This window comes from Halyomorpha halys, unplaced genomic scaffold (genome assembly GCF_000696795.3).
Source record: "Halyomorpha halys isolate HHAL.00 unplaced genomic scaffold, Hhal_1.1 Scaffold20.1, whole genome shotgun sequence".
NCBI classification, from domain to species: Eukaryota; Metazoa; Arthropoda; class Insecta; order Hemiptera; family Pentatomidae; genus Halyomorpha; species Halyomorpha halys.
In genome coordinates, this window is record NW_027110474.1 from 247,391 (window position 1) to 262,211 (window position 14,821).

Consider the following 14,821-nt stretch of genomic DNA (forward strand, 5'->3'; position numbering starts at 1 on the left):
TTCCAATATAGTTAGAGGAGTGCATTTTTAATTACATCTAGAAACCCATTTACGATGAAGAGATTTTATTTTTATTGAGCTTCATATATTATATCCAGAAGAAAAAGTTTCCATTTTAGTTACAGCTAATGCACATTTTCAGTTTGAAAATAATTTAAATTTTTATCTAAACTATACAAGAGGAACAGTAAATGTCTTTAAAATATAGTAATTGAACAATTCATTGAAAGAATGAGTTATATCTTCAGAAAAGTTCGATAACTTAGGAACTTTTTGACAGATAAACATCTCTTAGGGTTCAATTTGAAGCTCCTTTATTACAGCACAAAGTAGTTTATATTGATTATTTTCCAAAGAACAGCAGTTTTCATGATATTTGCCAACATAAATTTATGAAAGAATTTTTTATCTTTTTTTTTAAATATCAGTTTTGGAAAAACTGTATCTCAGGAATTATTCTTATAAACTTAAAAGAGGGCACACATTAAATTTACCATTAAGTTATTTAAAATGATATTTCAGCTACTTATGGGTTATTGGCAATAAACCTAATTATATTTTGAAAAATCTACATTATTAGGGCTATCCTCAGGGAGTAATAAACTTTTTACTGTGGTATATTTAAACATTATTACATAAGAATCAGTAGACAGAACTTAATTTACACTTACTTCTATGTAGACTTTTTACTGGACTGAAACAGCTAACATTAAGTGAAGATCTAAATCATTAGAATGAACAAAATGCACCAAAACTACATGAAGAGAACAAAACAAAGTAGTGTATTGAAAAAAAAATACAAAAAAAATTGGCTTTATTCAGTACATAGACTTACAAGTTGAGTTGCGATCATTAAAACAGTCTTGAGAGTGAACCTCCTGCCGCAGACATCGAACAGATCCTCCAGGGAAGGGCCGAGGAGCTCCATGACCAGGGCGTTGTACTTCCCGCATGGTCCGAAATAGTAGACCTCCGGGATTCCTTCTGCAAATTTAGGGACGAGGAAAAGCCAGAGGAAATAGGGAACAGGCAAGTGGGAGGAGGGGGAAGAAAAAAAAAAACAAAACCATTATTAGTCAAAGGATTCACATATGGAAAAACAGAAAAATCTGTCTAGAAATTAGACAAACAATAACATAACAGGCAAATATTTCAAAATGGAGCAAAATAAATTGAAATAATCAAACATTCATAATAAAAAAGTACACAGAAAATATTTCTTGTCAAATATTTATTTTATATTATAATATCATAAAGATTAATTCATGATTATGACAGCAATGAATTAAAAAACAAAAAAATTTTGTTGGTTATGACGTTAGTTAGTTATTACAGGTTTATATGAAACAAAACAGTTGAACAATATTTTGAAAATTCCTGTCATATACCTAGTGTCAAATTCACTTATGGGTCCCCTAATTCCAACGATCTAGCAGTGACTAATTTTTGGTCATTTTTTCAACCAATAAAATATACTGTTACAATTTTATTTAATTGTCGGACTTCACCATTGTAGTGTATGCTTTTAGAAGATGCAGCACTCTTATAAAGTGAGTAAAGAGTAGTTTCCCTGACCAGTCCCATCTTTACCCTATCGGCTCCTTTACTCCTGTGATCAATAAATTAAAGCAAACTTCGAGTGAACTGCGAAGTACAATTGCTTCAAAAAATTTTGAGTAGTTTAATACTAATATTGATAGAAACTGATGTACTAAAATAAATATACTTCTAAAAAATAATACATGATTTTACAAATAAAAAATCAAATAAATTACTTCTTGAGTGTTTAATTTTTCTTTTAAATGTAGGTTACATTTCAATACATTTATACATTCTGTTAAATAAATTAATACTTTTTAGCAAGAGTATTGTTTAACACCTAAAATTGTCCAGAAAATAATTTGAAGGTAAAAGATTTTTTAGGACTGAGAGGATAACTCAATGTTCACTTCAAGTGAAAGTCCTTCTGAATGAGAACAGATAATTGTGAATCACAGGAGATAAATGGGTAAGTAATAAAAAAAATTTTAAAAATCTATTTTAAACACCTCCCGATGGATTAAAGGAGATTCATTTTCGTTTTTATTTAATGAAGTTTTCAGCTTATTTTTCATTTTTAAGTTTTCAAGAGGTACAATGATATTTTAGGCTTATATTTCCGTCAAAATCAGTCCTGTCTTCCTTAAAGTAAAACAAGGACAATAAAATTTCAGTTCTGATGACACACCTTTGTCAAGTATTGGTCAATGAAAACCTTAGAAACATCAGCAATCTTTTGCTTGAATAGTGATACATCTAACAAAAAAAATGTTGGTTTAATTTTGAACAGGGCATGTTCCAAAGATATTACGGTAGGCAGGGGTTTCTTTCTTTACAGTTGTTCCTCTTTTAGTACAAGAGCCCAAGAGGAGAAAAAAGGCAGTTATCTCACCCCAATTTTTGATTAGTTTAATGAAAAGTGCGTATAATTAATAGTCAAAATTGATGAGTCTGCCAAGTATAGGTAGGGGGAATAAAAAATGGCAGCTCTTTAAAAAGCAACAATTCATAAAAATGTTGTATGGGACGTACTAAAAGATCAGTAGTTAGAGAATTTATTTTGAAAAATCTATATCTCAAAAACCATTTGACGTACAGATGTCTATTAGCACTCAAATTAAAGCTAGTTTAATGAGATATAAAGTAGTTTATGATGTTTATCTTCGTAGGAGTAATAGTTTACATGCAATTTGCTAAAATAAATTGATTTATAGTTGTTCGGAAAAATTTTCATTTGCCAAATTTATATTCATATGTGAATATCATAAAAACTACTACCCCTACGAAGATAAGTGTCATAAATTACTTTATAGTAAGTTAAATTTCCATTATTTTGAGTGCTGCCAGACATATGTGCGTCTTATGGATCTAGAGATATTTATTTAAAAAAATCCAACATTTTATACGAACAACAAGAAATTAACATTTTGTGAGTTTATTTCGTCAAATATCATAAGAACTACTACTCCTACAAAGATAGACATGATTAACTATTTTGTAGTAAATTTAACTAGCTTTAATTTGAGCGCTGGCAGACATCAGTACGTCCAATGGTTTCTGAAATAAGGTTTTTCATAAATCAAACTTATTGTCCGAACAACTATAGATCAATTTATTTTAGCAAATATCATGAAACCTACTATTCCTACGAAGGTAAAGGTCATAAACTTCTTTATAGTCCAATAAACTAGCTTTAATTGGAGTGCTAATAGACATCTGTACGTCACATAGTTCCTGAGATATAGATTTCTCAAAATAAATCAACTAACTACTAATCTTTCAGTAGATTTTTAAGAAATTTTGCTTTTTAAAAAGCTATATCTCGAGAACTATTGGACGTAAATAGCTCTTTTAGGGCTAATATTTCAGCAAATTTACTCTTCTTTAAATAATGTTCTGTTAGATTTTCTAGTGCTGTTGGTAGTTTTTAAGATGTAGAGCTCCGAATGAAAAATCAATGGTTATTTAAGGTTTTGAAACAGCCGCCATTTTTTAATCCCCCTACCTATACTTGGCAGACACATCAATTTTGACTAGTAATTATACATAGTTTTTATTGAAGTAATCAAAAATTGGGGTGAGATAACTGCCTTTTTTTTCTTCCCGGCTCTTGTACTATTATGAATTCCTAAAGTTAGTAGAGTTGTAATCACAGTTAACAGTACAATTAATAGAATATGTCAAATACAAAATTAAATGTTTTTTTTTTTAATTTTGTCAATATTATTTATTTAAAAACAGGATTGGACATGTTATGTGAACGCTACTCCGAAAGTTGCTCCGGTGGACAGATAAAATTATTCTCTGAGACTATAGATACAACCTAAAACTCTTAGGTAACTTTACCGACGCGTGTATGGCGAGGGCATGCTCGAAGCTTACAAACATCACTCAAAGAAGTTTGAGGAATATCGTGTTGTGTTGATATAACAGTAAGTGCGATGGGATGTATGGTTGCACAAACTTTTCACTACCTCTTTTTACTCCCACTCACTTATATAAGAAATATAAATATAAGGGAAAGTATTGTGATCGTGAAAAATTTTGAATTGGTTCAAATAACCAAGTATCGATAACATCGATGTAACTTTTTCGATAAAATCGACTGATCGGAAGTGCCATTTTATAGAATCGATAATTCAATTTTTTTTTCCGATTATCTCGATAAAGGATCTAACGATTTTGATAAAACTCAGCATGTCAATGTACAATTAAGTTTTCTCTAATTTCAGATAAGTGTTACCCTCATTGGATAACATCCTCCATGGCTTAAATGCGTATTTTTCAAAAAATCTTCCATTTCAAAGGTACTTTTATTTTGTTTATTTGAAATAATATACTATTTCACACTTATATGTTTAATAAAAAAATTGATAAAAATAAACTATGAAAGGATTTCACAATTAACTTAAGGCTCATTTGAAAAAATTAATACGAAAAAGTATTGCCACAGTGAATAATTTATAAATATCTGTTTTGAAACAAGGGAGGATCAGTTTCAACTTAAGGGAGGGCGAAGGGAGAGTTCGATGCGGGCACCGCTCCATATTTTTTACTTTTTAAAACAGTTCGCTTGTTTATTTCTGCCAATTACTCAGTATTATAAGGTCTAATACATAACCTGTCCAAACCCCACATTTTTATTTTTAGGAATTTCAGAAATTATATAGTTTAGTTCCTAGATGATAAACATACGTATTAATCAAACCCGTTAGTTGAAATGAAAGTATCAATATGAGAACTTACAAGAAAAACCGATATATTTGTTTTATTTTGACTCCCTTTGAAGATTTTAAATATAAAATATGAGGAAACTGTATTATTTCAATGAGATTCAAGAGTCTTCGCCCCCCTCCTCTCCAATTAATTGTAAATTCCAATACTTCTACCGTTTCTGTACAACCATTTGATGAACAACGTGCGGGATAATCTCCACGCCCTCGGTTCTTATCGATCTTGTGGCCGGTGTTGTATCACTTCTAAAAGCTTCGTCCAAAATCCATATATACATTTTATCATCTGCAGATTACGGCTTATATGCGTTCTTTTATAGTTTAAAATACCTCTAGATACATATAAGCAATAAGTACCCAATACACTTATTCGCAAACTTCCAAGTCCTGAGGATACAGTGAATTGTCCCACTAACAACCATCACAAGCACCTGTTTTTCTTCTGTGTTCAATTTATTTCAATCACTAGTTTAATTTTTTACTTTGATTTGGATATAAGGAATATATATTAATTAGAAGCTGTTGCGATCTTGAAAAATTTCGAATTTGAGTTTTTGAAGGAAATACACGTATTGAGTCATGTTTATGCTTGGAATGTTACAGCACATTTTGCGTCAAATCGACCAAAGTGCCACATTAAAGAGTCGATTTTACACTTTTTTTAAAAGATTTTCTCAAAAATGACTCTAAAGATTTTTATTAAACCCAGTAAATCGATGTAAAATTGGTCGTCTTATCCACATTTAAATAGTTTAACATGGCTTAAATGAAGAATAAAAAAAAATCTTCTTCACTTCAGGTACCATTAATTTTGCTTATTTGAATTAAATAACCAGTCCTCATTGTTAGCAATAATGAACAATGGATAAATACAAAATATTAAAGAATTTGGTGAATACCTAAAGGAGTAAGCATGAAAAATAGAGACAGGAGTTGGAATCGGAAAAAGGCGGGACCACCCGATCTCATCCGATCGCATTCACGAAGCACTGGTATTGTTATTTTTTGTAAAACTATAACTATTGGCAGATTATACGAAGTTTAATTGTTGTATTATTGACATGAAAGTTGATGTTGGGTATTTTTTACCTCGAGAAACCCTATGATATGATTTTTTTGTAATAAGTTGTACAATGCGCGTTTTTTTCCAATTATAAAAGGAAAAATGTAGTATGTAAACGAAATCAAGTTTTATAAAAAAAACAAATTTACGAACTGTCTAGCTTTGCACGAACTATAGTAATTAGTATTATGATCGTGAAAAAAAACCCTAATCTACGGTACATGAACTACTGGAACACGTCCCTTAAAAATCAAATCAAAACTTTTTTTTCTCAAATTTGCTACTATTTATAAAATAAATATTTACAGTAGTAGTACTTTCTCTTACTAGTTAGTTACTCACTTTCAGAAAGCTATATAAGAGCAGAAATTAGTTTCTGCTATTATACAACTAATTTCAAAGAAAAATGGCAAAGAAAAATAGGGTGAAGCCCGCACAGCATTAAATGTTTATCGTTCTGGTGTCCAAGAAAACATCAAACCAAATTATGTAGAAGATAATCAGAGAGAAACAGAAATAGTTAGCAACTATTTATTTTCCGACATTTAGACCCACTTTGTAAAGCTTCATCGGTACTATTCAAGTTAAAAGCTTTAGTGACTTACAAATAAATAGTTTTTAACTTTGTTTCACTTTTGACCGCAACCCAGACCATCTCCATAATTTGAAATTATACGGTAAACTATTTTTATATATAAAAACATAAAACCGTTCACAAAACTTGTTTCTTTAATTGTTAATTGAGCTCTGCAACAAACTCACATGTTTGAACTCGCATGCGGTGTAACCGTGTACAAACTTGGAGACTTGCTATGCTTGCATTGATTAATTATGAATTAATTATGATTAATTATGATTATTGCATTGATTAATTATTGATTTGATTATGAGAACACTTAATCAATTTTTATTATTTCCAGCGAAGATAATAATATGAAGATACGTTATCTTCTTAAATAAATATTTTTTTTTTATATTTGCGAGTATTTCGTATTTTTTCTAATTATTTAACAATTATTTTTTATCTAGCATAACTTCAGAACGTGAATCATTACGTAAAAGTCAGGTAAAGATTTTTGGTCTCTATTATTTACTATTATCATGCCACTCATGCTACTGCCATAATTTTGTATTAAATCACTTAATCACGCAAAAATAATGTTTTTAAAACCGCCACGGACGAGTTGGATGAACAATTAGTGAAACATTTATAATACAGACTACCGTATGTAGTATGATAAAAATATAATTTAACACTTTAAATGCTTTTTTTTAGTATAATATAAGGTATTTTACAGCGATGAAGATGTTTGCCTATGCATACTCAACTCAAGAACATCTCAAATATTATTCGTTATCGATACTAGAATATATCAGCTGGTATCATAGCAATAGTTCATATTTTTAAAAAATATATAAATATAATAAAATTGAAAAAAAAAAATCATTCGATAGCAGTAAGTGACATTAATTGATGTAATAAAAATGGAAATAAATCAAATTTGTTATATTTATTCGTACATATTTGTTTTCTGAAGGTAATCAAATATTTCCGGATTGTGAAATAGACGAAACGGCAATCATCGTTTAGTAAAGTTGCCACATATGATGTTGCCTATCAAATGTCAGTCTGTCAGTGTGTGTTTAAGAGTTAGTGGTACGTTAGACTGCCTACATGTTCCTGACAGTAAGCATTAAATATGTAGTGAGTAAGGTTAAATAATCTAAAGAAAAGAAGAACATTGCTAAATCGGCAGAACGTGTAACACCACAGAAGAAAGTATTGAATCTAATCCCACCACCTTCAGTTTGTGGTGATTTAGAGTTTTGTAGAATGGAATCTGTAAGATATATGAATTACAGGAACTTTGCGTAGGGTTTCTATGACAGGGAAAAAAAAGGTTAAATATGAAATGAAAACTGAATAAAATTTAAATACTTTAAATTATCTCTCCCATCACACTATAGATTAAAAAACTGCCGTGACATAAAAATTGGGTTCAAAATACTGATATGTAAAGGTTCAGGAACATTTTGATAGCACAAAAAAATCTTATTCGCTGAATAGTCACGTTCGTCCCTTGGCTCCCCAACCACTCATACATAACAAAGCTATCTGAAAAATACTCAGTTAAAATTTATTAACAGCTTTTCTTTGATAAGAAATATTATCGTGTACTTTTTTTTTTTTTTTTTTAAATCGTTTATTGCAAAACCCTAGGCATCACTTAGCAGAAACGAGGAAAACAACTAACAACTATATGAATATACAAAAGCTATGGTTTTTATGAATATTTATTCAACGATCTCATTATTTAATGAGCTCGGAAGAACAACGCCCTGGTAGGAAACGAAGAAGTAATAAACTTTAAACATGAAAGTTTCGACGTATGTAATAAAAATTCCATTAAAAAAAAATAAAACTATACAAATTTATATTTTTATTTTAATCATGGGATAAAAATAAATACTATTTAAAATAGTAGGATGAAGTATTCATAGACGAGTTTATAAGACACAGAAATGCGGATGTTCATCCTGGAAGTGTGGAGTAGCCTGTGGAATACCTGCTGTATTCCAGAACCGACTCGGCAGAATCATGTTAATCCATTATTTATAGTATATACATGGCATGTGTCAGTTTATGTGTATATGTATTTTAATAAGTGAATGAATATTTTCAAAATAAAAAACAGTGTAAAAAATAAATACTTGTTTAAAAAAATACCGAACTAGTTAGTCATTGATTTAACCAGTTATTTTTTATTTAAATAAGCTTTTGTTAGAGTCTATTTAAACATAGCGCCAAACCAATCTAATTTTCTAATAAACAACTTAAAATATATGGCAGGACAAAGATCCTGGTGAAAATAAATTTTAAGTTTTAAGTAAAATGTTAAAATTCATGTATTAGACGTTCACGTTAAATCGTTATTTAATTTCATATAGCTTTAAAAATTTTATAGTGCCAGAGCTAATGTGAAAAAGACCTATTTTCTTTACGCGGCAAATAATGGTAAAAATAAAATGCAGAGATAATGAAAAATTAAACTAAACTATGAAACATATTATATAGAGCTAAGCACGGAATATATCTATAGTGGATAAGCAAACGATTTTTACATGGATTTAAATAATGTTTATAAAATCGGGGAAAATTCGATCTTTCCAATTAGCATCATAGCGCCCGCATGACGTAGCCTATATAAAATAATGAAGTCAACCAGTGGCCTAAACAATTTTTTTTTGTTAATTTTACTATCATTTCATTAAATAATAACTAGAATTAAATAACAACTTATTCACTCAAGATGAAAGTATAATTTTCGAAATAATTTAATATTAGTTATTATTATTATTTAATATTAGTTGTAATGAATTATTTATTATTAAATTGTGTTTGTTCAGTATGGTTAAACAGTAATGGATATTTCACATATTTTATTTTTAAATAATAATTTAATTAAATGAAAATACTTAGGTGTAAAGATAGAATTATAAGAACTTTTTTTTACTTATTTCATAAATAAATTTTTATTATAAAAATACATTTATAAGCAAGGAAAATAAATACTAGTTTTTAATGAACAACCTTTTTTTCTGCTTCTTCAGATTTTTTTTTATTTTATGCTCTCACTGCAAGGGACAAAGATACTGTTATCATTACGGCATTTTTATTAACAATAAATCCTGTTTATCAACACTTTAGAGTCAACAATTGTATTTTTTATAAATAAAATGTAACAAAGAAGAATAAATACAAACAATTTATTATACAGTAGACACTAAATTATTAATACTTATTACAATTAAAACCATATTATTATTTTCTAGAAACGATTATTTAATAATTATCTAACAGTCACCCTCATTGGTACTTTTTTAAAAAAAAGAAGAAAAAAAATTGAGAAGGAAAAAAATAATACGAACTTTAACAATCCTAATAACAAGTTAGTAATGAGCTCGGCACACGCAAGCTAAGTTTTTTATGACTCAGAAATAGATCGGAAAACTAGATTATCAGATTGAGTTATCAAAAGCATTTTGTTGAGGGTATACAATACGATTGCGGCCTAAGAGGAGAGGGGCAAAGGGGGCAACATGCTCCGGGCCCCCCTTATTATCCCCAGTATATATTCCTCGAGGTATTTCCGAGAACACAAGTAATAAACATACCAATAAATAGGTTATAAAATGAGGAAGGAGCAAAAACTTTGGGATTTTAGGAGACCAATTAACACCCCTCCACCACAACCGTGAGGAGAACGGGGGGCCCCTTGATTTCGCTTCAAACCTCAGCACTTCTTGGGACGCCACTAAACACAATAGTTTCTTTAAACTAATCTCATTTAATTTAATTCATGAGTTTGTTGCTAAAGAGAACTACATAGTTCCTGGGGGTAGTATGGACTTACGTGTAATATTTTCTAACAAATAAATTATTTTATTTAGAATCAGATAGTAGTAACTTCAACTATTAGTTATAATTTCTTTTAAAATTAATTTTTGTAATTATTACTGTTTAACGTGTAATTTTTTCTAGCAAATAAATTATTTTATTTAGAACCAGACAGTAGTAACTTTAACTATTAGTTATAATTTCTTTTATAATTATTATTGTTTAACGTGTAATATTTTCTAGCAAATAAATTATTTTATTTAGAATCAGACAGTAGTAACTTCAACTATTAGTTCTAATTTCTTTTATAATTAATTTTTATAATTATTACTGTTTATATTTATTCCTTTTTTTATACTAACTACTTTTATTTATTTCCTTGTACTCATGTACTTGTATTCTTATATCCGTGTACTTTTTTGTTCATTGTTTTTTATTCTGATTTTAATTCTGATAAAATTTTACCTGTGTTTGACACTACATTTTTATGGATATTTGTAAATATTATCACTATATTTAAAAATGTATCTTTTAAATAAATTTTATCTTACATTCGTTAAAGAGAAAAACAAAATATATTGGATTAAGATAGAAATGCATGTTTACACAAATATAATAAAACACTAAAAGAAACAAAAAAGAATGTATAAAAGAAACAAAAAAAAAAAAAGTATTTTTGATTAATTATACTTTAGCTATTTAAATTATTATTTTAAAAAACAAATGTTTTTCTTGTAAGGTTTGATGTATGTATAACAACCCAATGTGAACGGTAGCACGCCTTTTTCAAATTTGTGCATTTCTCATTATTATTGTTAATTTTCTTTGGAATACATAGTCAAATACGGAAGGAATACATAGTCAATAATTCCCCGTAACGCCAAAAAAAATTAATAATAATAATAAATAATACTATTTAAAAAAAGTAAAATAAACGCATCATTCCAGAGGTATTCCGTAGGTAATTCTAAAATTCAGGAAAAACTTAATAGGACCCTATGAAACGTTAATTGGAACGATAAATTGTTCTAGAACGATGCTCTCATTTTAAAATAATTTAAATAGTACAGAAATTGTTGAATTCGGACTTAAGAGGTGTTACAGCTTAAGCGAGAATAAATTCTCTTTTATATGAACTTTTTTAGAAAAGATATATTTTGATTATTTTTTTTAATATACTATTTCCCCAGGAGTATGGAACATCTATTTTGTAATATATATATATATATTAGCTCTAACAATTGTTAAAACAAATGATAAGTAAAAAAAACCGTTCTCATTTGTAGGAATAATTAAGAAAATTGATTAAAACTATTTTTCGTCACAACTTAAAATCTTTAATTTTCACACTTTTTTTTTTTTACATTTTTTAGAAAACCTGATTAGAAACTACTATTATTATTTTTAAAAAACAACACTACAATTGAAAATATTTTATTAGTAGCTCATAAAATATACGATTGGTGCTCAGGTAACACATTAATAAACCAATTTATCTAAAAGGCTTTCCAATTTCCATTTTGTTTAAACATTATGAAACGACCACAAGGCTCAACACGATCCTAGCTCACAAACTTCCTGGAAAAAGTCCCTTCCCCAACTCGTTCCAATCCGGTTTTTAGTCCTGGAACTCCAGTCACAATCTGCTCTCAGGGATAATACTACAAGACTTGTAATCCGCCTTTTAACATCAAAAACCTCCTGCATCTTTGACATTGATGGAGCATTGGATACCCTTCTTTTAACCTTCAAAACCAAAACTTATAAACAGCAAGAAGTAATAAATATTCCCTTTTACATAGCTTTTAGTGTGCATCTGTTCCAGATAAACTTCCTCTGAGCTTTCGGATCCGTATGAGAGTTACATATAAATTAATCTAAATTATTTACAATTTGATAAATTATAATCCACAAAAAACGTTTTAGAGGTTTCTACCGAGAACAAGATCGAAACTGAATTCAGAATCGAATCAAAGAGTCGACTCCACTGAAAGAACCATGCTCTTAAGTGACTCGCACAAAAGAATCGCGACCCACTTAATAGCCGGTCTATTCTCTATTGAGGACAGTTCAAGAAGTGGGGAGGAGGGGGGGAGTTTTCATAGAACAATATTTAGTTTGATTTATTTATTACAATAACTAAAAATTAGGATGAGCTAATAAATATGTGTTGGTGACCTTGGAGAAAAGTTAAAGCAAGAAATGAGGATCTTTTTTATCGTAGAAAATAAATGTTGTTAATATATCCACTTATGAACAATAAAGTTTTATTTGACAAATTAAATTCTAAGCCTTTACTATTTCTGGTCATTGGAAAATTGAATTTTCCTCTGTCAAATAAATGCTAAAGATCGATACTTTAAATAAAAATATTACATATATGCATGAGATGTAGCTATACTGATTTTAAAATAATAACTTTCCTATTGTTAATATATTGACTCTAATAGGAAAATCCTCAAATATCAGCTCAAATCTTTTAGGAGTTTTTCTTTTATATTTGGACAATTGAAGAAAAACCTTGACGATTGAAACAGGTCTTTGCATAACTGTAATATTTTATTTTTACTGTAGGAAGACAGTCCAGGTGGCGGTCACTAAAGATACAAAATAAAAACTATTTAATGGTAACCGGTTACAATTAAATTAAATTTGGTTACCATTAATAGAGGTTTTTGTTAATATTTAGTACCTTTGTTGATCGCTACCTAGAGTATCTTCCTATAATAAAAATAAAATATAACAGATATGCAAAGGCCGGTTTCAGTTGTTGAGGTTCTTTTCTGATTGCCCAAATGTAAAAGAAAAACTTTTAACAGATTTAAGCTGATAATTTAGGAGTTTTCTTCTTCATACGATAAACTATCTTCTCTCAATTTTATTTTTAAACATGAATTATACATTATTACAAATATTTTTTTTATGTATTAATTTATTAAAATTGAATAAAACGTAAGTTTAAAATTAATTTGTGTAATGGTAATTTGTTTTTATTTTTTTAAGTTTTTGGTTGAAAACCCACTGGGTTTGAGGATTTTCCATATAATTTATTAAAAAAAAAAAGTAAAAATAGCTATTGGGAAAATCAATCACAGTATACAGTTGGGAATCGATTCAGGGAGAAAAGAACTTCCCGGTTTGTTTCACCTCCCACCCCTTGGCTGTTTCTTAGGAAATGGTCGATCATCCCACAGCATACATTCATTATCGACCCAACAGTCTACTGAAAAAAATAACACAAATCCGACATTTTCTATCACACTTTCTATAAGGAACCTTGAATTAACATTCTATATAAAACTGAACTCGTTAGGATTTAATTATAACACTTTGCCTATTTTTATTGCCTACAAGAGGCTGATTTCTAGAAATATCATAACCAGACTACAATTTATCTTTGGAGTCTGAACGATTTAAACTGAAACGACTCCAGTAATTAGGTTGGAATAACTATAGTTCACTTGAAAATTCATCTCAATCCTCAAATGGCAACCTAAGATTCAATATTTCTATACCCTGAAGTGCCCTTCAATGTCTAATATACTCCCTCGTTCCTCCAAAATTTTATTACAGCTGGATAGTTTAAAGAGGAGCACGACATGGTTCTAAAAAAGATGATTAAATTGCTTTAAAGACTCATTTTAGATGTTCCCTAAAGCATTCCATATCTCTCACTGGTAAACTAGTATGAGAGGTTTTTAAGTATTTAGAGCAGGTTGGCTTTATTCTATTCTTCAACGACAATACCTATACCCTCAGACCCTTTAATGACCAAAAAAAGAGAAGATTGTTGAGTGTGCGGTCAGAGAATAACACAAATAAGTTTAAAAAAACTTATTTAATAGTGCCAACGTTTCGGCCAGAATTTCTAGCCTTCTTCAGGGCTAAGATCAAAAACCAAGATAACAACAACCAATGGATAACAGAATATATAGAATAATTAAAGTAAATAATTGTACAGAATAAAAATAAAGTAATGAAAAAGTGGAAAATAAAACGTAAATATAAGTAATTAAATATGTAAGTAAAATACATATCTATGGATTATTTATTTATATTTTTATTTCCTTAATTATGTTATTTTACTTACATATTTAATTACCAATATGTAAGTTTTATTTTTCACTTCTTTCATTACTTTATTTTTAATAATGTTTATTCTGTACATTTATTTACTTTAATCTTTCTATATATTCTATTATTCATTGGTTGTTACCTTGTTTTTCTGTTCTTAGCCCTGATGAAGGCTTGAAATTCTGGCCAAAACGTTGGCACGATTAAATAAGTTATTTTAACTTATTTGTATTATATTCTAACCGCACCCCCAACCATCTTTTTTTCATATATATAATTCACGGTCAACTGCTTTCTCATCGTTATAACATTATATTCTTAACCTCTCCACTTCGAGTCATCTCTTTCAATTTTAAATACATGATCTCTAATCTAGCAATTTGTATATCACCTCACATAGAACTGCTCCCTTTAAACAATATCGTATCACTTACACAACCCGTTATAAATGTTTTATCTATTCCTAAAGCTTCTATCTAGCCTCCTTTAAACACCATCTATTCATCACCCCTA

At 29.0% G+C, this 14,821-nt stretch overlaps 1 protein-coding gene across 1 annotated transcript in view; it reads right to left on the reverse strand.

The window, feature by feature from the left end:
• The window catches only part of gish (casein kinase I gish), a gene marked incomplete in the record, with an annotated part of 196,453 nt that overhangs the window by 34,061 nt on the left and 147,571 nt on the right, over nucleotides 1-14,821 (reverse strand). Inside the window, 1 exon segment of the mRNA XM_067048647.1 lies at nucleotides 836-984. Within this exon segment, the coding sequence (XP_066904748.1) occupies nucleotides 836-984 (149 nt within the window).